This window comes from Chlorocebus sabaeus, chromosome 25, assembly GCF_047675955.1.
Source record: "Chlorocebus sabaeus isolate Y175 chromosome 25, mChlSab1.0.hap1, whole genome shotgun sequence".
NCBI classification, from domain to species: Eukaryota; Metazoa; Chordata; class Mammalia; order Primates; family Cercopithecidae; genus Chlorocebus; species Chlorocebus sabaeus.
In genome coordinates this window covers 44,982,890-45,006,001 of record NC_132928.1, presented here as the reverse complement: position 1 = coordinate 45,006,001, position 23,112 = coordinate 44,982,890, and the positions used below count along the sequence as shown (strand labels likewise).

Below are 23,112 nucleotides of genomic sequence, written 5' to 3'. Positions count from 1 at the left end.
CTCTTTTAAGTTGGGTGGTTGCTTTTGCGAAACTGGACTACTTGCCACGGGTCTTACTAGAAAAGAATAAAAACAATAAAGACCTGTTGATCTTTATATTTCCTTCACCAAGGGACAGTTTCTGAAAGATTCCTCTAAAATATAAAATATAATTATGAGAAATATAATATAATCATTGTGTTAAGTACATGTTTCAACTTTAGGTAATACAAACTCCCTGCGCCAAGAATAATAGGATTAACATACAATTCTCCCCCTCAATATAGGATTTTTGTCAGTTATGTTATTAGAGGCAGTCTCACTTTGTATGGTCTCACTATGCACAAGTTTCAATTACTACAATTTCGTTACACACCCAACAACATGGTTCAAATTTCAGTTATGATATATTAACTGTAATTACATAAAACACAAACTTTGATGCTAGCTCTTTAGTCCACAAATTGCTACGTAAATAACATGCTCATCATGATCGGTAATCAGTCACATTACTTCTTTCAAAGTCTGTCAAGTGAACGATCACTCTGTTTACTCAGTTCACACGGAGATGAGTGTATGTTGCCTCCTTGTCACCCCGTGATAATCCTATGTAACAGTTTACAAAACGGAAAAATCAAAGGGGAATTAGCCAACAAAGAGAAGAGTCAGGAAAAAAAATAGAAAGTGACAATGTGAAGTGAAATTTGAATTGAACATAAATGAAGTTATCAACAAATGTTAGCTGACCATGGGAATGTCGACACTTTCTCCATTCAAGAGACTATAGATAAGCAGCCACAGAAACGTAATAAAGGCCAGGTTATTGACAAACATTAAGTGGTTGTGACATAAAGGGTGAAGATGACACAGAAAAAGTTATGCCCACAAAAAACTTCCCATTGAAGAAATCCTGAGATATTTCATGACACTGAAAGAGCAAAGGACAAAATATTTAAAGCTGATCCAAATTTAGAAAGGAGTATGCCAATTCACCAAGCATAGAAAAGATACCTGCTCCATATCTGAAGTTATACAATGAGAAGGCAGCAAGGTAAGCACTGTTTAAACTACTCTTAATTAAGAGATTTTTGTTAAAAAAGTAATTAATAAGGCCAGGTGCAGTGACTCACGCCCGTAATCCCAACACTTTGGGAGGCCAAGGTGGGTGAGTCACCTAAGTCAAGAGTTCGAGACTACCTGGCCAACATGGTGAAACCCCATCTCTACTAAAAATACAAAACATTAGCTGGGTGTGGTGGCAGGCATCTGTAATCCCAGCTACTCGAGAGGCTGAGGCAGGATAATCACTTGAACCTGGAAGGCAGAGGCTGCAGGGAGCCGAGATCTCGCCACTGCACTCCAGTCTGGGCAACGAGACTCCACCTCAAAATAAATAAATAAATAAATAATAAAAAATAAAATGAAAGCACTTTAAATGTCAATGTTTCTAATCTTTTTAATTACCATATGGTAAATAATATTTTTGCTATTTTTTTCATTTCTCTTCTATTTATAACCATTAGAAAGAAAAGTTTTGATGTTTTAACAAAGACTTCGAAGGTTTATAACATCTACATTCCGGTCTGAAACCGTAATTCCCCAAGTTGCTAGTGTGAGAACTCAAGTGGAGTTGACGCACAGCATTTTTCTAAGGCTCCTCCAATTTCTTGGTTTTTATTTTGTTCATCTCTTGATTGCCTGATGTACTCAGGTATTTTATTACTTATTTGTTTTAAAATAAGAGTATCATGGGTATTGCAGTTCTCTGATATTCCTGGGTTAGGCTGTCTTTTGCCTTATTTGAAAAACAATTTGAATGGTTATAAAATGGTTGGACCATTTTTTTTTCCTTCAGAAGTTTGAAGATACAGTTCTATACTCTTCTTTTATTTGCTGGGTGTTGCTATGGCAAAGTTTCTAAGACTAGAGTGATCTTTTGTATCTTGTATATGACTTGTTTTTATTATGCGAATGCCCATATGATCCTTAATTCATGAAATTCAGCAAAAATACTCCCGATTCCATGTCCAACTCTCTCCTACTGCCTCTCGGTCAACTTATTTAGATTCCAAACTCATAGCAAATTAGCAGCAGAAATACAGACTAGTGGCCAGGAACACTAAACACACAGTAAAGGGAAAGAAAAAATACACACAGCAAGTGGTTGGGGAGGGGAACCAAACTTTTAAAGCAGACTAAAGAATATTTTGCATTGAAGATGGCAAGCTTTCAGATATTTAGAAAACTGAGTGCTCTGTAATAATCCATTCCTGAGTAGAGGATTCTAGGCAACACGTTTTGATATCATCAGAATCCACATATAGCTACTAAATTCTGAGTTCAATACCATATAATTTTAACATTATATATAATTTCTCAGCATAAATTCCTAATTACTTTTTTTTTTTTTTTTGAAACGGAGTCTCACTCTTTCACCCAGGCTGGAGCATGGTGGTGCAATCTCAGCTCACTGCAACCTCTGCCTCCTGGGTTCAACAATTCTCTTGCCTCAGCCTCAAGAGTAGCTGGGATTACAGGTGTGTGCCACCACACCTGGCTAATTTTGTCTTTTTGAAGAGATGGGGCTTCACCATGTTGGCCAGGCTGGTTTTGAACTCCTGACCTCAGGTGATCCACCTGCCTCAGCCTCCCAAAGTGTTGGGATTACAGACGTGAGCCACCATGCCCAGCTCCCAATTACTTTTACATGTGTCTTTTCATGTGTCAGACTCCTGACTACTCTTTTATGTGTCAATTCCAACAGAACTGATTTCCCAGAATGTACATTTTTATTGCTTTATAGTTTTATATTTAACACACATAAACAACAGTTAGAAGAAATACAAAAATTTTTTAAAGTTCCTAATGCATTTTGAAAGAATCTTTGTAAAACATCATTCAAATGTTAATTAGGTTGTAAATAGTTCCTTACTATTTTAAACACTGCGTAGAAAACTTCATACTGCTGTTTTTTAGTGTTTTGTAACAGACACACACACACTGTCTGAAATTAATATAAATTCAAACTCTAAATTAAATATGAAGTTCAATTCCTGAAATTAATCTAGATAATAAAAATATTAATAGCAACTGCAACCCAGAATAATCAAATAAGAGAGTTTCAAACCAGGTGTAAAAATACTTTGTCTCTTTGTTTCAAGATTAAGAATAAAAATACAACCACACCTTTTTCTTTGGGTTAACCACAAAGCAAACTACAGACAGTTTGCACAAATTCAGAGCAATGCATATGTGGCAAATTAACAGCCTTATCGAGCTTCAAACGTCCTGGCTCTTTGAGGCACAGTAATACCTCCTCTCTCTTCACAGTTTATTGTTGAGGGACAAGTAATTCATATTGGTATGACTCAGAGCCATGAGAAACATTTAATAATTATCACTCAGAAATAAACTCAGATGATAAAAGAGTCCTATATAAATTAAGTAGAACATGTGCCTAGCTGAAAGCAAAGAGCAAAAATAAAATAAAATAAAACAAATCATAATAGACCCTCCATATCAGACTCTAAATTTACTAGGGCTTTGAGGTAACAGACTTCTGCTCTAAAACACTTTCAAGTCAAAGCAGCATCAAAAATTGACTCTTTGCTCCTAGATCTGGTAACTTCAGCAATTTTAAAAAAGAACAACAAAGCTGAAAGACTTAAACTGCCTGAGTTCAGGACCCACTATAAACTACAATAATCAGGACAATGTGATATTTGTATAAGGGTAGACAGATCAACAAAACAAAATACACAGTCTAGAAACACACCCATGTATGTATGATACACCAATTTTTTTACACATATGTCAAAATAATTCAGTAGGGAAAGGATATTCTTTTCAACAAATGGTGCTGGAATAACTAGATAGCCACATTAAAAATATATATATAAATCCACCTTTACCTCACATCTTATACAAAAATTAACTCAAAATCGGTTATAGATCTAATGAACAAGCTAAAATTATAGAACATCTGGAAAAAAAAAAAAAAAAAAAAAAAAACAAGAAAAAAATTTGTGACCTTGGGCTAGGCAAATATTTTTTAGGTAGGCTATAAAAGGCATGAATCATAAAAGAAAAATAATAAACTGGACTTGATCATAATTTAAAATATTTGTTTCAAAAGTTCCTGTTAAGAAAATTAGAATGTAAAGCACAGACTAGGAGAAAATATATCTAAAGCATATATTTGCTAAGTGACTAATATCCAGAACATATTAACTTTTATAACTCAGTAATAACAGAACAAATGACCTGATTTTAAAGTGGACACAAGATCTAAACAGATTCTTCATAAATATATATATATATTTTATATATATATGATATAATATTTGCTATTCATATATATATATATGAATAGCAAATAAGCACATGGGAAAATTTTCAACATCATTAATCACCAGGAAAAATCAAATGAAAATCACAATGAACTACCACTATACACCCAACAGAATGGCTGAAATTAGTAAGACTGGAAATACCAAGTGGAAGGACACAGAATAATTAAAACTCATACACTGCTGGTGGGAAATCAAAATATTATAGCCATTTTAGAAGAGACTGGCATTTCTTATTAAGTTAAACTTACACTTGCCATATGACCTAGTAATCCTATTCCTAGGTGGGAAATACATGAAAATGTACAGCCCAAATAAAAACTTGCACTCACAGGTTGACAGCAGCTTTATTAATACAGTAACAGCCAAAGACCAAAAATAAGTCAAATACTCATCACACGGTGAATAGACAAAGAAATTGTGTTCTATCAAATCAACTAATACTACTGGGCAATGAATAGGAATTACAATATATCTCCAACATTGTGTTCTACCAAATCAACTAACACTACTGAGCAATAAATAGGAATTACAATATATCTCCAACAACATGAATAAATCTCAAAAGCATCACACTAACTGAAAAAGTAAATCAAAAGACTATGTACTGTATGATGCCATTTATATGAAATCCTAGGAAAGAGAAAGCTATAGTGACAAAACACAAATCAAGGTTGCTAGGGGTCAGAGGTGGGGAGAAGAAATTTATTGCAAATAACTTCGAGTTAAATTTTTGGGGTGATGAAAACGTTCTGTATCATGATTGTGATGGTGGTTAAACGATTGTATACAATTGTCAAAACAGAATTGTGCACTTAATTTGAAATTTTATTGTCTGTAAATTATACCTAAAAAAGATGAATTAGCGGAACGATCTGGTTCTACTGAAAATTCTATGCAGAGTATCAGAGTGATTACAAAATGTTTTGAGAGGATACTACAGAATTTCTTGTGTAATTTTGGTAGGGTTTTAGGTGTTCTGAAAGCAAAGGCCAAGGAACAATGAGATGATAGTCCCAAAATAGTCTACACAAAAAGAAGTAAATAAAAATTTACAGTTCCCTTACTACCATTAGTACCATGCCTAAAACACTTTGTTTACACAATTACTGTTTTTGATGACTGAACCATTAAAGAGAAACACTGAGTACAGAGTTTCAGACGGGGAGGATGAAAAAATTTCTGGAGATGGATGCACAACAGTGTGAATACACTTAATGCCACAAAACTGTAAACTTCAATGGTTAAAATGGTAAATTTCATATTATGTATATTTTACGACAATAAAATTTTTTTTTAACACATTGGGGAGTAGGGGAGAGGCACTCCAAAAAAAGTACATAAATCTAGAAATGCACAGGAAGTTCATTTTAAAACAGTTTCTTTGGTTTGATTAATAAAGACTATTCTACTGTTGCTTTCACAAAATCAAGTTTAATAGTGGTTATGAGGTATGATTCTACTAAAGGAAATTGTGCTTACCAACTCTTTCCAAGCTTATTTTTAACGTTTAGAGCTCTTACCAGAATATAGTTTTTGCTTATAACAGTTTGAGTTGTCTAACATAGACGGGAAAAACACTGGAAGCTCCAAAAAGGTTCTACATTTGGATGGCCCAAATACATGTCATTCTGTCATCTAAATTAATCTGTAAACTAAACTGAACACAAATACTCAAAACATGCTAATAGAAGCCCTCAAGTGACTGTGGCCTGAGGTTAAATAAGGTCACACAAGAACTGCTAAGGTAAACATCAAATTCATGTTATTCGGGAAAAGAGAAAGCCATCTGTACAATTCACTGTGGGTAAACTGCAGCCTGACTGGGGCTAGAGATTTGTCAAATGCAGTCGTTATAATACTAATAGTTATGCCAATAAGTGATAAAAATCCGAAAATCCCTAGATTTAAGTCCAGAGATAGCAGAGATGTAGTAATCTACCTAAAGCTGGCAGGACATTTTTATTAAGAAATAGCATTAATAGAAAAAATAAGTTCAAAGGGCACATGCCAAGAACAGGAAAGAACGTATGTGCTTTAAGCAAGTTCTATGTACTATCTGGAGAATGAGTTCTGAGTTACAGGCTAAGTGGATTTTAGCAGGGAAATTTCAATTTAGGCAGGAAATAAATAATAATAATAGTAGTAGTTGTTATCGGTAGCAGTAGTAAATTCTTACATCATGCTTCCTATTTGCCAGACACTAGTTCTAAGCACTTTCATTATATTAACTTGCTTAATCCTTCTAACAATATTGTGAGGCAGGCAAACCACTGTCTTCATTTTGCAGAGATGAAGATACAGGCTGAGGAAGACTAGGTAACTTTCCCATTGTAACCCAGATGAGAGGTGATAGAGTCATCTCAGGGTGTCCTGTTCCACGTCCAGAGTTCTTGCTCTTAATAATACTATATATTGCTTGTCTTTGGAAAACACCACTGCTTTCCTGGGAAGCAAGAAGGTTAAAGGAATTGTTCTACTGTAAACCAGGCTGGAGAGTAATATTAGAAAGAACTAGTGAGAAATGAGGAAAAACTTTCAACATTTATTAAAAGCCTGCCATGTACCAGGCATTTTACATTTTAGGATAGTAGGCAACTGACTATAAAAAAGTAAATAGATTTACAGACCCTGAAATTCACCTTAAACTTGTATTTTTAATTAAGTTTATTATTTCTTTGAATTTAAAACACAAAGATATATCACAATGATCAAATGCAAAAAAAAAAAAAAAAACACACACATTATTTTACTTCATCTTCACAAGAATTCAATTCAGTTCTTTCAAAAAAATTTACTAAGCATTTATGTACCAGGCACAAGACATATTAAAAAGGTGAATTTATCAAAAATTAAAGAAATTGGTTCCTGTTCTTTAAAAAAAAATCTATAGTCTACAATAACTCTTTGCATTATTCTCATTTTACATAGACAGACACTGCTCAGATGGGTTAAATAACCTGTTTATCAGATGGGTTATAACCTGTTTCGGGTCCAACCTGTAAATAGCTGAGACAGGATTCAAACTCAAGCCCTTCTAACTCCAAAACCTATACACTTTCACCCTACAGAAAGCTGAAAGTGTTTCTGAGTATACGGACTGGAAAAAAAATTTCCAACTGACTTCAAATAACAAATACAAGGCAACTGTATTCTCTTTAATATTTTAGAACTGTGTCATGTTAGTTGAGAACTTGAAAAGAGGAAGTGTAAATTCTAGATTAAATATTGGGTTACAGACCTCACACAGACTGAATATAGAACAAGTACACAGCAAGACTCACTCATATTGTAAAATAGTGAAACATTTTAAAATACATATTATAGTGGACAGGTATAGTCCACTGGAAATATAGAAGAGAATGTTACTTTCAGGAATTCCTAGTCTTTGAAGCTGAAATCCCTGTCTCTTAGATCTTGCAAGTAGTTAATTGTGCAGAAAGCTACTCAGTTAGGTCCTAATAGGCACAGGCCAGAAAGTCCTCTGAAAGCTGCCCTCAGTACTTGCACTGTCACAAACCTACTAAGTGTATTCTATAGTTAGAAAAAATATATTGATATAACTTTCTGCCATTGATATAACTGTTCTACCTAAAAAGAACAAGATATTAAAGATACCATGCTTTACAAAGAGATGACCCTATTCACTGTGAGAAACTGAACTTATCCAGCTATATGTTATTTTATTCAGCTTTGGAACTGTATTCATGAGCATGCATTTATGAGATGGCTAAGGTCTGAGAGTATAGCATGGATCCACTTGGCCATCTCAAAATCATTAGCCTAGATTCGTTAAATTATGCTTTGCCCAAACTGAGTTAACCAGGGATAAATAATTTTGAAAGAAATAAGGGTTGACATGTGGGTGACAAAAAAAAAATTAATTAAAGAGAACGGGTGTAATGGCTCACGCCTGTAATCCCAACACTTTGGGAGGTCGAGGTGGGCAGATTACTTGAAGTAAAAAGTTCGAGACCAGCCTGACCAACATGGTGAAACCCCATCTCTACCAAAAATACAAAAACTAGCCAGACATGGTGGCACACACCTGTAATCCCAGCTACTAAGGAGGCTGAGGCAGGAGAATCGCTTGACCCTGGGAAGTGGTGGCTGCAGTGAGCTGAGATAGTGCCACCATACTCCTCAGCCTGGGTGACAGAGCGAGACTCCATCTCAAAAAAATAATAATAAAAAATAAAGAACATTAAGGGAATGACTGAGGTCTTGAGAAATAAATTTGAAACTGTGTTTTTAATGTTGAAATATATCCAAAAAAATCATATTCTAAAAACATTTATTAAGAACTCAAAATGTGCTCTCTCCAAATTTACAATATAAAAGAGAACGAGGATTGTCAAATATAAAACATGTTTTAAAACTAAAAATGCATAAACTATATATATTCAGATGTTCATAGATAACAATGATGTTGGTGTATGAAGATACTTGGTTAATATATGATAAAAAATGGATTCACAGAATCAGTTGAAAAATATTTTAAGCAGAACTAAAGTTAGTCCTCTGCCAAACTTTCCCAACTACATTTTATAGGCTGTAATCATAGAAGAAAATCTGCTGACATATTTTAAAATGTAAAAACAAGGTTATAAGGGATATTTGTCAGGATAATATGATTAAACTCTTTTCAAATTACAATTTATATGCAAAAATTTTTTTGAATTCCAAAATTTGCTAGCTATTTCATCTACATTGTTGTGCAGCAGATCTCCAGAACTTTTCATCTTGTGAAACTGAAACTGCTATTTAATCTTAAGTGAGCCCTAAAACAGTTTTAAATAATATGAATCAGGAAACTGGAAAGCAAAATATATTCAATGCAGAGTCCATGAGGATACAATTAGGACAGAGGCTAAGTAATAGTTTCTCTTTCAAGCAATGGTTTTCTTCAGTGTATAAATATTGTAAACTTTTTTTAAATTAAGAGAATAATTTCCCTTAAGACCAGCGATAACATCTTCTTCATGTATATATCCAAACTATCTAGCTACATAAAGCACTCAATGTATTGTTGATGGCACCCAAGGAAGCCGTTTAAATAACAAAGCTTCATAATCTAATTTCAATTTATTCTTATCTGTTCAATAAACTGGTTCCCTAAAAACCACTACCAGAAAGACTATTTCTGTCCTGTTTTTTAAAAACTTTCTTATCTGTTCAATAAACTGGTTCCCTAAAAACCACTACCAGAAAGACTATTTCTGTCCTGTTTTTTAAAAACTTCCTTCTAAAAAATGTAATTGTATTGTAGGTTTCAAAATTCCCAGTTGACTGTGATCACACAATAATCAACTCACATAAATGGTAGGTAAAGATAAGCTTCCTACTTACCATATAGTTACCATAAGCATGATCAAACATTTCCAGTACTTGATTCCTAATTTTAAAAGCAGAAATGGAAAAAAAAAAAAAAAAAAGGTAAGTATATTCTATTTATTATCTTTCAAAAAGTTAATTCTTCCTCATAAAAACACATACCAATAAAAACAAAAGAAAAATTTAGGTAGAAAGGGACATAAACAGGGTCAGAAACTACAACAGTTAGCAGACAAGCTTTCATGAACTCACCATACAGAGCCAAACTTTAATGATTACTAGTAATTTATGTACAATTCATCTTATAATTTTTCTTAAGAAAACTAATGAATGACAGATGCCATGATCAGAGAAGGAAATCTGATATAGAAAAACAAGGACCTCTTAACACAATTATTTAACATATCTGTCTTGAAGGGGGGGATTTTGCTGGAAAGCCCTTAAAAAGAACCATTATTATTGCATTTATTGCTTCACCTATATGTTCTACTAAGAGAGAATTACGCGGGTATGTAGTGACATGAAATAACAACACTTTATGAAGCCTCTGCCTTTGACTTACATTGAATAAAACCACTAATGCCTAGTTTAAGTACATATTTATTAATATCCTTGTCACATTTTCAAAAGATGCTTTTTATGATGTGCTCTACTCTAAAAAACTGTCAAAAATCAAATAAATAGTATTCACTTCAAAAATAAGAAAACTAATGCTCAAAAAGAGATTTGTGTGTTTTGGTGAATTCTGTTTCACAAAATCTCCAAAACGGTTGTTTAAAATGGAGATGTCTGATCACTACACCAGAATTTTACTAAATCAAAACCTGTAAGGTTGCGACTGAGGAAGTAGCCTTTCAATTAAGCACTCTCAAGTTCAGGGACTTGAGGACTATAGGAAAAAGTACAAGTTAATGGTATGACTAGACAAGGTCAAATAATTAGCAAAGGAAAAACAGCTTAACAATCTTGTATTAACTTTTCCTTTTTTGTTTTTTTGAGACAGGGTCTCACCCTGTCACCCAGGCTAGAGTGCAGTGGCACGATCTCAGCTCACTGCAACCTCCACCTCCCAGGTTCAAGCGATTTCCTGCCTCAGTCTCCTGAGCACCTGTGATTACAGGCATCCAACACCATGCCTGGCTAATTTTTGCATTTTCAGTAGAGACAGGGTTTTACCATGTTGGCCAGGCTGGTCCTGAACTCCTGACCTCAGGTGATCCACCCGCCTCAGCCTCCCAAAGTGCTGGGATTAAAGGTGTGAGTCACCATGCCCAGCCTATTAACTTTTCTTTTACCAAAGTTCCAATCACTGATAGTAAGAATTGAAAAAAGTGTTAAAGAAATTGCTGACTATATTTTTATTTGCCTCCTGTTATACTGCAATTGTCATTTTTAAAACTATAGTCACGGATGATGAAATACTGGTAATAATAGAGCTAGCAAACAGAAAAGACCTCAGTTTCAGATCCTGACTATGGCGACCAGCAAAATCAAGTACACTCAAACTTGTGAAGTAAACAAATTAAGTCCTGACAACTTTTTATGAATAATAACCGTTTAAAAACACTTCATTATTTAAAAAAAGACCTTACCACCACTTTGCTAAAGCACTAATTCTTTATAAGTTTATATATATATGTTTATATATGTACATAATTTTTATATTTGTGGTTTACAGCTCTAGACTCTTATCCTGTCCTAAGCAGGAAAAAAAAAGAGCTTAAAATATCCCTTTCAGGAACTCGTATCAATGAATGGAAGATGGAAGTTCTTTTTTTTTTCTTCCCTGAAATGGAATACAAGATTACCACCAAGAAGTAGAAATTCCTATAATTGGCAAAGATATTGCCTAGACATGTATATTACAAATGACATAAGCTTTAACTTGCTAACTCAACTTTACAAGCATTCAATTTTCAAGATTATGAGTAAATCATGATTGCATACAAGCAGAACACACTATTTTCCAATCCTTACATTTATGCAGCATATGATGAGCCAATTTCAGAACACATATTTCAAAGTGGAGCTATTTAATATCGTTGCTCTCTCTGACTTACACATAGAAGCCTAACAAAGTTAAATACAGAATGGTATAATGATTACTATATTGAACAGAAAAAAAAGTTTCTATAAGGTTTTATCTATTCGAAAACTGGATTAAAATGTATTGGAAATCAGACCCAGTTCAAAAATTACATCACTCTTAATTTCTGTAAGTCAGTTTTTTTTTTTTTTTTTTTTGAGATGGAGTTTTGCTCTTGTTGCCTGGGCTGGAGTGCAATGGCACGATCTCAGCTCACTGCAACCTTCACCTCCGGGTTCAAGCCATTCTTCCTGCCTCAGTCTCCCGAGTAGCTGGGATTACAGGCATGTGCCACCACGCCTAGCTAATTTTGTATTTTTAGTAGAGAAGGGGGTTCTCCATGTTGGTCAGGGTGGTCTTGAACTCCTGACCTCAGGTGATTCGCCCACCTCAGCCTCCCAAAGTGCTGGGATTACAGGCCTGAGCCACGGCGCCAGGCCAAGTTGTCTTTTTCTAAAGTTGCATCTCCTGCCCACGTGCTATAGAAACTGGACTGTTTTCTACTTCACTTTTTAATGAAAACACAACATTAACAAAATATCCTGTTGTAAAATTTTAAAAACAAAACCAAAAAGCTTATTCCATGAAGGATAAGACTACATATAACCAGTTAAGTAATTCCACAAAGTATAAGTTATTGAGCAACCGCTTACTATTCATGACAATTCCAGTCTTTTACCATCTGTTTGGTTTGTTGGGGGGGGGGGGGCGTGGAGGGAAAGGGGTGGGGCATTTTCTGCTTTTTATCATGAATCATTATTTGGGCTTTAAAAAAATGCACAGGTAAACCTAATGAATCAAAGTTCAGTTTTCTGAAAATTCCCAGAGGAGAAAGCAGTCATATAATTGTGTATTTGTCATGTATAGCTCTAGATTCTTACTCTACCCTTGTTCAAGGGTAGAGCAATCTAACAAGCCTAAATAACTGTAATTTCACTTTCATAAATGATCTCAAAATTTGAGCTGAAATTTCAAGCCAATCTGGTTGAACTTTTCCAGTTAAAAACTAATTTTGGTCAAAAATGATTTATCCAATGACTCTTTTACAAATAAGTTTTTAATAAAAAATGGAGAAAGGATGGTGATGGTCAAATAAGATTCTTGTGGTTCTTAACAGACTTGATACTTCTCTTCCAAGTCTAACGAATGTGCAACACACTGGAGAGAGCCTGACTCTGGGAACAGAGAAGCCTGGGTTTGAATACTGGCACTACCAATTAGTAGCTCTGCGGCTGAACAAGTCAACCTTGGGTCTCAACTTCCTCATTTGCGAAATGTGGATCACATTCATTGGGAATTAGGAAGGAGTACAGAGATAACATATGTAAAGTGCTCACACAGTGAGGTATTTGGTAAAAGTTATCAATGATACATTAAATTCATAATGAGAGAAAATGTAAGATACTTATTACAGTTTACTGGTAATTTTATTTTGATGGTTGATACTTCAACTTTTTTCCATCAAGTGATCTTTATTGCTATTTAGAAATGAACACAAGACCCTTTGCAGTGATTTAAATGACGTACATAAAGACCTGATGGTTCCACCACTCTCCTTCGTTCCACTTTTTTCTGAGCTATTTTTTTTTTCTTTTTTAAAAAAACATGGGATGGTACCATACATATTATTCTACAACTTGCATTTTTTTTTTTTTTTTGTCTTGGAAATATATTCTGGATAGGCTTCCAGTGACATACTTCCTTCTTCTTAATGTCTCAATATTATTCCATAATATGAACGTACCCTATTGAACCATTTCCTCCAAGGAACAGTTGTTCTTTCAAAATGCACTTCTTTTTTTTTTTCGAGACGGAGTTTCGCTCTTCTTGCCCAGGCTGGATCTATCTCTGCATTAAGAGTGCTTTTATTTTCTTAGGGTAGATTCTCAGAAACAGAACTGATGAATCAGTGTGTGCACAATGTAAATTTTAGGAGAGACTACCAATAAGTTAACAGCAATGTACACTCTCATCAAGCCTTTTTCACTCCTGAACTAGCCAGAACTGTATTCCTGTGTTTTGTATTATATTTACTAATCTGATGGGCAAAACCCAGCTAGCTCCTTGTTTTAATCTGCATCTCTTACATTTATGGAGGTTGAGTAACTTTTCATGTTTACCACTTCCATTTCCTCTTCTGGCTTAACCGTTCATGCCTTTTGCCCATTTCCTACTGGTTCTTCGCTTTTTTCTTACTCATGTGTAGGACCTCGTGTATGTATTACTGACTCTGAATTAAATGGTGTAAATAGAATTGATAATTTTACGACACTTCCAAGACGAATAAAAACTACTGAATAGGTATACTTGAGACTTCTGAATAATTTCCCCCCAAACATTCTATTCTATTATGAAAATACAGTGCAAGAAAACACTGTAAGGAAATAGTAAAATGTGTAAAGTTCAAGTTCCAATGAACGCCCCCTTTTCCGTAACAGGTGTAAACATCATTTCCTTAACTACTGTGAGATCAGCAACATTTTCCCAGCTGGAAGCTCACTTGAGCGAGAAAGCTAACCATGCCTCGGTCGACAGGCAACCAACTGCAGGACTCCACCGCGCAGCGATGCGGGCTGTAGCCCCCTTCTTGGGCCACTGACATGGCAGCCGCGTTGACACACCGCGCCTGGCTTCAAGGAGCCTGCACATGTCACTGGCGGCCAGGGCGACAACCCGTCAGCTCCCCCGAGGTCAGGTCGCGGGCGGCGGCTCCCACCTCCCCGGACCCTGTCCACCCCATTAGGGTTCTCGCGCGGCAACAGCCGTTCCAATCGCGACAGGAGAGGCCACTATACGCGACCGGGTCGCAATGACAGGCACCCCTCCTGTGGTCAGCCTCACCGAGAAACCCACCCCAGGCTGCCAGCACCCTTACCCAAGCTTCTGTTTCTCCTCCCTACTCATGGGCTCGGCCCCCGCCGTCCACACGGATGTGGCCGACACCAGGCAGATCGCGGCCGTCGCCGCCACTAGGCTCCATGGCGCTCGCTGGGGGACCGGGGACCCACAGCCCCGGCCGCCGGCTTCGCTCATGGCCCCGCGGTTCCGCGCACGCGCAGCTGCTACGCCTGGCCGGTGATACACATTGCCGGACGCCGGTGGCCAGGGGGCTGCTAGCCGTGCCGAGACGGGGCGGGATGTGGAGTAACACGGGCGGCCGCCGGCGCCGAACTGTTTCCCGAAGCCACCGAGCCGGTCCCCAGCGCCAGCGCTGCCACCGCCCTCCGCCCTCAGTATCCCGGAGCGCCTCCCCCAGCTTTCCGGTGTCGTAGTCTAGGAAACCGCCTCCCCAACGTTACTTCCGGGTAGGACCGAAGCCGTGGAGCCTCAGGACCAATGGAGACCGCATCGGAGAGGGGCTGGCTCCAGCGACTGGAGAGGGCATTGGCCAGGAGAAGTGAGACGTGGACAAAAGGCGGGACTGGGAAGGGATCTCTCGCTTCGACCCGCCTCCGACCCGCGGAGTTGCCCCCTGAGGACTACCAGTCCCAGTGTGCACTGCTTCCTCCCCGGGTCTCTCGCAAGCCGACTCGGAGCCGCGTCGCTCACTTCTACCTACGGTGGGCGCGCTGCACTCTGGGACGTGTGGTCCGCCGAGGTCACTGGTGGTTGCTGGGGTCCCACCTCCCCCTGTCCTCGGCGCCCTGCAGTCAGCCCTGCCTCGGTGGGCTGCTGAGTCTCGGGAAACCCGTCAACTGTTTATCTCTCTTCCTCAGAAAGCTGTTTCCCAGAGAGCTGTCTGAATGAGGCGCACTGCCCCCAAGTCAGTGCTGCTGCATACGTTAGGGAATAGTGTTGGAGTAGTCGTCTACCCTCAGGGAAATTCCAAAACACAGTAACAGCAAAATGAATTGAGCTTTTGAAGGCATTGCTCTAAGGTTTTTACTCGCAATTATCTCATGCATTCTTCTCAAGTCTGACAGGGTAAGTACCACCATACCCCTTGTGCAGGCGAGGAAACAGAGGCTTAGAAAAATTGGTTAACAAAAGCTCGTCACACTGCTGGATTTGAATCCAACCAGCCTCTGATTCGGAAGCCCTGGCATTTAACCACCGCGCAGTACTACAAGGATGAAGGAGCACGTGGGTCCTCGTACATGATTAATAATAGTTATCTAAAAAGCTCAATGTAAGGAGAACTGTGTGGGCTGCAAAGAAGGTTTAATGAAGGAGATTGGAACTTGCAATGAATTTTGATGACCGAGTCCCAGGTTAACTATTGGTAAAATGACATGAATGACATGTTGGTTCCTCTTGAAAAACCACATTGTTTTTCTAGTGTGATCATTCAATAGGTAGGTGCGGAGTTTAGGGGCTTGGATGTGATCTCTATGACCACAGTAAATTACTTACATGTCCCTTCAGCAGCATTCAGCTGTCTTTCTGGAAACGTTTCTTCCTTGATTTTTATCACCTTACCTCTTACCTCTTCTCTGACTGATCCATTTTCCTTCACTCTCTTGCTACTTTATATTAAAATACAGATGTTCCCTTAAGGTTTTCTTTTTGTCCTTTTTCTCTCTGTACTCTAATTATTCCTTGGTGATTTCTTCTCATAATGATTCAGCCAACATATCTCTGTGGTTGATTTCCAAATCAACATCTGTCCTGATCATTAGACCCACATTTCCACCTCCCTAATAGAAATGTCCTAATGTCTGGCCCAGGGGTAGCTCAAACGTAAGATGTTTTGTGATTCATATTAATGCATCGGAATCATTGTCAACTCATCTTTATCCTTCGTGGTCCGTGTGCATTCAGTTACCAAATTATATAGATTTTACCTCTTCTATCTTTCAGATTATTACCTTTCTTTCTATTCCCACTTCTGCTCCGTTCAAGCGTCCATTACCTCTCTCCTAAACTATTGCACTGGCTCAATAAATGTTGAATATACTTGTTTCCTTATTCCTTCAGTTTTCTTACCTGTAAGGTGGGAAAAATGTAGTCCTTTTATCCAGCAGTCCCCAGCTTTTTTGGCACCGGGGACCACTTTCATGGAAGACAATTTTTCCACAGGGCGGGAGAGACACCATTCCATCTCAGATCATCAGGCATTAGATTCTCATAAGGAGCGTGCAACCTAGATCCCTCGCATGTGCAGTTCACATTAGGGTTCATGTTCCTATGAGGCTCTAACGCAGTTGATCTGACAGGAGGTAGGGCTCAGGTGGTAATGCTTGCTCGCCTGCTGCTCCTAAGAGGCAACTGACTGGTACCAGTCCACTGCCCCAGGCTTGGGGACCCCTGCTTTTATCTACTAACATGGATGCTGTGAAAACACATGAAGTCATTTCTGTACAATATTTAATATCTTTTTTAATGGATCTCCAATCCTACATTGGTTCCATCCTAGTCCTCTTTGGCAGCCTTAATGATGAAGTTACCGATGATCTCCCTGCTACCCGACTGTCCTCTATACATGGCTGTCAGAATTGGTATTCAAGAACATCTGCAAACCCTCTGAACACCTTCTTTCTTCCTTCTAGTCTGCTCTGCCCTCAAATCCTATATGATAACTAAATAATTCCTATCCTGTATCCTTTCCATGCCTTTGCTCATACCATCTCCTGTGCTACCCCATCATCTTTGTACAACACTCACCACCTGTTAAGGCTGGGCTCAGATTCTATCTCCACAAAACCCTTCCAGAACCTTCTAGTTAGCAAAAAGTTATCCTCTCTCTGTGCCTCCATTGTATTCTGTGTCTTTGTTATTGTGTTTTTCACAGTCTGCATACCCACTACATTTTGGCCACATGGAAAGTATTGATTTTTAGCTTATTTGTAGGTTGTCTTCGTCTGTTTTCTGTTCCTATAATGGAATACTTGAGACTGGGTAATTTATAAAGAAAAGTAATTTATTTCTTATGATTCTGGACTGGGAAATCCAAAAACCCGGCACCAGCATCTGGTTGGTTTCTGATGAGTGCCTCGTGCTGCATCATGACATGGTGGAAAAGCAGGCACGTGTGAAAGAGGTGAAACACGAGGGGCAGCCTCTCTGCATAACAACCCATTCTGGCGGTGACTAATCCAGTCCTGAGAGAATAAGAACCCACTCTAGCAAGAAGTAACCCAGACCGGAGAGAGCAGCATTAATCACCTAATCACCTCTTAAAGGCCTCATCTCCCCAGATCACCATACCAGGGACCAAATTTCCAACACAGAAATTCTGGGGGACATACTCAAACTATAGCATAAGGATATTCTGAAACACCTGGCACCGTGCCTCTCCTGCTGTAGATGCTCAATAAATGTTGAATATACTTGTTTCTGTATTCCTTCAGTTTCCTTATCTAAAAAGTGGGGATAGTATAGTCCTTTTGTCTACTTACATAGATGCTATGAAAACACATGAGGTCACTTCTGTACAATATTTAATATTATCCTTTCTTTGGATGGATCTGCAATCCAACATTGGTTCCATCCTGGATCCTCTTTGGCAGCGTTGGTGATGAAGTTAGATAAATAAATACCTGTGAGTTGGTCTTGGCTCTTGCATAGAGAACATTACAAACTAAAGGTCAACACCAATCATACGGTATTTGAAAACTAAGAACAAATAAAATAGAAAAATAGTGACATTCAGTTATATGGAAATGTGGTCAAGTCAATAATTTGAAGTGGATTATTGGTAATAACACAGTTTTCTTTACCTTCCTGATGTTCCAAACCCTTATAAGAAGCCAAAATTGACTATGAACTATCATTAAGAACATACTAAAGAAGTACTGGCTTTTAATGTTTAACATTTTCTGGTGTATTTGTTTGTTTTCAAGTTAACACTGCATTTTTAAAGATTATAATGGGAAGCCAGAACATAATTCTTTTTCGAATTGCTAAATAATAAGTATCTTTTTTTCCCTTGTTGAAATTCAATTTCTAGCCAATGATTGAGTCTGTTTTTCACTGATCTCAGCAACCTTAAGTAGAAAATCTAGTGTGACCTAAAAAGTTATAAAACTTATCAAAGGTGGAGCCCATGGAAATAAAAGAAAAATATATTCGTAAAATGCATTTTTCAAAAAAGAACTTTTTTTTTTTTTTTTTGCTGGGCTCAGTGGCTCACACCTGTAATCCCAGCACTTTGGGAGGCCAGGGTGGGCAGATCACCTGAAGTCAAGAGTTCGAGACTAGCCTGGCCAACACAGTGAAACCCTGTCTCTACTAAAAATACAAAAATTAGCTGGGCGTGGTGGCAGGCTCCTGTAATCCCAGCTACTTGGGAGGCTGAGGCAGGTGAATCGCTTGAACCCAGGAGGTGGAGGTTGCAGCGAGCCAAGATCATGTCATTGCACTCTAGTCTGGGTGACAAGAGCAAAACCCTGTCTCAAAAAAACAAAAAACAAAGAAACAAACAGAAACCATTTTTAACCCTGTAATGAAAATAATAGAAATTCTTAGCTAATTGGCACTTTATGAACAGTAGGAAAAATTTACATACATTATTTTAAAACCTACACACTTAGTGGTAAAAAGGACATAAGAGTTAATTGAGAGAGCCTAGTGTTGTACAGAGGGAAAAAGACTGGTAGAAAGCACATCAGAAGAATAAAGATAAGGACTTTTAAATATATAAAGATTTTAGATGTATAAAACCCGTTAAAAATGGTAAGAAATAACAGCCATTTCTAAAATGCCGTTTAACCAGATAACAGTCTATTTGCACAGCCTTGTAGCTTATGTAAATATGCATGTTCACTTTCCTGCTTGGATAAGTCAGAGGTTAGGGAGGGACAGGAGCCCTGGGTAGAACCATATGGATTCAAAAACATAGGGAGGGGCTCCATTTTAATATTATGGCTCAGAAATAGTCCCAGGAAGCTGGGACCAGCTGTGCAAAACTGGTCATAGAACAGCAGTTGCCCCTAAATGATTTGAATTCTTTAGTAGTATGGAATTTGGGAGTGGTGATTTTGTCATTCTTTAAATTGCTTTTCCTATTCTTTGATAGTGTGCAGAATTGACAGAACAATTTTCTTCTAGAGAACCCAATCTTGCAAACATTAAATAAAGACAGTGCTTATTCTGTATTCACAATTAGTGACTTTGAGGCCTTAGAAAGAGCACTTCATGAAAAAGATATTCAGTGAATGTCGTCAACTGACTTTTTCAAATTCTAAAAAAGAGAATGAGAAATTCAGATGATTCACCTCCCCCAAAGATGTCCCCAGGGCTTTCTCCACCTCTCAGTCTTGATTTGAGATCTTCAAAATCACTTCAGCTTCAGATTACTATCCCATTTCTCTCATTGGCACCAGCTCCAACTCTCTCAGGCAAGAAAGTTTGCTCCTGTGTCATGATTATTTGGTTGGGTCACTTATTTAGGAGCCATTTTCCATTGACTTCAAGTATCAGAAGTAAAACCAAGTCACATGGCTCTTCAAGGGAGTACATTTTGTGTTCCGGTCCCTCTCTTAAATCCCCATTTCACCATCAGCATAGTTCCCACTTACTGGTACAGTGTAGCCACAAGATTTAGGTGAGCACCATGCAACAACAGTTTGCACAGGTACCATTCAGGCCAAAAACAATGGCTCCGAGACAGCTCTGCTGATTATTGGCTGGGCTTCCTTAAGCAAATGACTAAATCTCGTTGTGCTTTGGTTTCCTTATTTGTAAAATGAGAATAAGAATAGTACCTACCTCATAGCATTTTTAGAAAGACTAAAGAGTTTAATTGTTATGCCTTACTTTTAGGGACATTGTGAAGATAATGAGATGGTGTGTGTAAAATATTTAGTAGAGTTTGAAGGATTTCAGTAAATAGTGGGTATCCATATCACTATTATGAAGTAAAGAGGAAACATCGCCATTGTTGAGAGTAGGATTCAAGGGTGAGTGCAGCTAGTCCAACAGCACCCATGGCCCTAGTTTTATTCTCAGCCCTGAATCTTTTTTTTTGTTTTTCAATTATTGTTTTTTTAAAAAGAGAGAGAGAGAGACAGGGTCTCACCATGTTGCCCAGGTTGGTCTCGAAGTCCTAGACTCAAGCGATCCTCCCACTTCTGCCTCCCAAAGTGCTAGGATTACAGGCATGAGCCACCACGCCTGGCCTCAGCCCTGAATCTTGTCTACTTCCTTTGCTTGCTTACTTCGTGCTGCCATTGCAGGCCCCCCATCCAAAAATGTAGCCCTCTGTAGGTCAGCAACTCCAGAGACTGTGGAATTCAGACGCAGTACACAAGGTACTTTTCTCTCCTCTTAAAATTAATAATGGCTTCGTTTGTAAGATATTTTAAGTTATAAACGTTCTGGAATAACGTTGTCAGAAAATCTTTGCAGCTTTTTGTTTGTGTGACTTTTTTCAGTTTTACTTTGTTTTTATAAAAGCTCATCTTACCTCCAACCTCCAAGGGATTTAGAAAGATAGTTTTACTGGTTATCTAATAATGTATGAAATTAAGGATCAAAGTGAAAGGTGCCCAGTTGATCATGTCAAAAAGCATTAGGTAGAGTAATCCCAACATTAGGACACTTAAGAATTAAAAGTAAGTTATTTCTGTAATGATCCTATCATTTCTTATTATCTAAATCCAACATTCTTCCTAGAATTATTATCCAAATCTTGGGTTCTTCCTCGGAGTTCCCTTTGCATACATATACATATATGTTTTGTATATGAATATATCATATATAGCTATATACACATATACAATATACATATATTGCACATGTATGTATTTATATACACGTACTCGTAATACTATCTTTTCACGCTTTCTTCCTCTTATCCTGTAGTCCTCAGAGTGATCCAACTTTGTCAATCCCCAGCGTTTCTTAACCTCAGAGGTAAATGCTGACAGTCCTTAAATATTTGAAATTAAATATTTCCTGACCTCCTGCTTAAAGTTGTATGCAAATAGTGCTTATTTCTGTTTCTTCTCCAAATGTATTGATAAGTTTGGAGATTTTTTGGTTGGGATTGTTTTTTGTTTGATCTTTACAAGTAGGGCTTTTAGTATTTTAGGTAATAAGTGGGGGTAGTGAAGATTTGTGATGGATGAGAAGTGGAATAAAGAGTTCTTGGTTTCTTTGCAGAACAATCTCTTTGTGATACTTTAAAATCAGTATACAACCTTCAAACACATGATTCTACTTAAAACTTTGAGAGAGTAGTGTTAGATACCATGGCTGTCTTGAAGATCACCATATTTTTCTTGGCACTAGGTGATGAGGCAAGTGTAGGTTCATTGTGCACAGAATGTACTATTGTTCATCCATTGCTAAAGATTAATAGAGTTTATTATTATTTACAGAAGTAGCTCTTAAGCAAATATAATATTCAGAGCCTTCCTAGCCCTTTTTGGGAGACTTGCACCCAATTTTAGCACAGTCTCTGTGTTCCCAAGGCCCCCACTCTAATGTTTAATATTTTTCTTCTGGTTTTTCTCTGCATCACCTCACATCACTTCCTCTTCCTTCCTACTCCAATTCATTCTGCATGCACATGCATGTGTGTGCGCGTGCACACACACACACATTTGCTTTGTGCCTATTCCTGAACATTGAACTTTGAATCAGCTGACTTGGGTTCTACCTTTAGATCTGCTAGTTACCATTTTATGGAAGTCTGTTTCTCTAAGACTCAGGTTTGGTTTGGTTTTTCTCAGTTCATATGGCCAAGAAAAGTGGGCAGAGGTTCCAGATATAGAATCAGATTAGTGGTTTACAAGAGTGAAATAACTATTACAGTTTAATCATGCAAAACTACTGGCTTGTTTTTAGTAGATAGATGTAGTAGTCAAATTCTAGGAGTTGGGGTGAAAATTATTTCCCAACAACTTCATAAAAATTAAACCAAGTTAAAAATTAAACCAAGTGTCAGGCTGATTTCTGTCACACATACAGACATTTCTTAAACAAACATTTGTTAGCAAACAGGGACAAGGTGATATACCTATTCTGTGAGTTTGATGAGGTCCCAGTTCACGGTCTTTTTAGGTTCTGCAATCATGACCTTGCATGAAAGATTCACTGGAAGCAGATGAATAATATTCCAGAGCTAGAATTCCATCACCCTTACAATAAGTTTCCGGCAACCGTAAGTCCTTCAACTCATACACCATCCCTAATCATCTGGCTTTTTACAATTCATTCATGCAAGAATGAGAGTGTCTCTAAAATATTTTAGCAAGTCTTTGTATCTTGGAAATCACTAATTATATGAGAGTCTATTTGTCATGTCTATTGTGATGACTGACAAACCACTAATATTGACAATGAAAATTCACTTTTGACATATGTTATATAATGATTTTTGCTATTAATAGAGATAAGAGTGACAGATGTACTTGTAGTACCCACCTCTATAGGGGTCTGCCTGATGAGATCACTACCTGCCATCTTAGAGTATGAATT

General features: G+C 37.6%; 1 protein-coding gene across 8 annotated transcripts in view; it reads right to left on the bottom strand.

The window, feature by feature from the left end:
* The window catches only part of EDEM3 (ER degradation enhancing alpha-mannosidase like protein 3), a 68,433-nt gene extending 53,417 nt beyond the window's left edge, over positions 1-15,016 (bottom strand). For 5 of the 8 annotated variants that reach the window (XM_007989190.3, XM_037985820.2, XM_007989195.3 and 2 more), the window contains exons 1-2: positions 14,624-15,015; positions 9,678-9,723 (exon numbers count right to left, since the gene is read on the bottom strand). In XM_007989190.3, coding sequence (XP_007987381.1) covers positions 9,678-9,723; positions 14,624-14,781 — 204 coding nt within the window. In that variant the 5' untranslated portion in view covers positions 14,782-15,015. Of the gene's footprint in view, positions 1-9,677; positions 9,724-14,623 lie in introns of all 8 variants that reach the window. The other 3 variants (XM_037985821.2, XM_037985822.2, XM_007989199.3) reach the window with 2 other exon arrangements.
* Between the last annotated feature and the right edge of the window lie 8,096 nt (positions 15,017-23,112).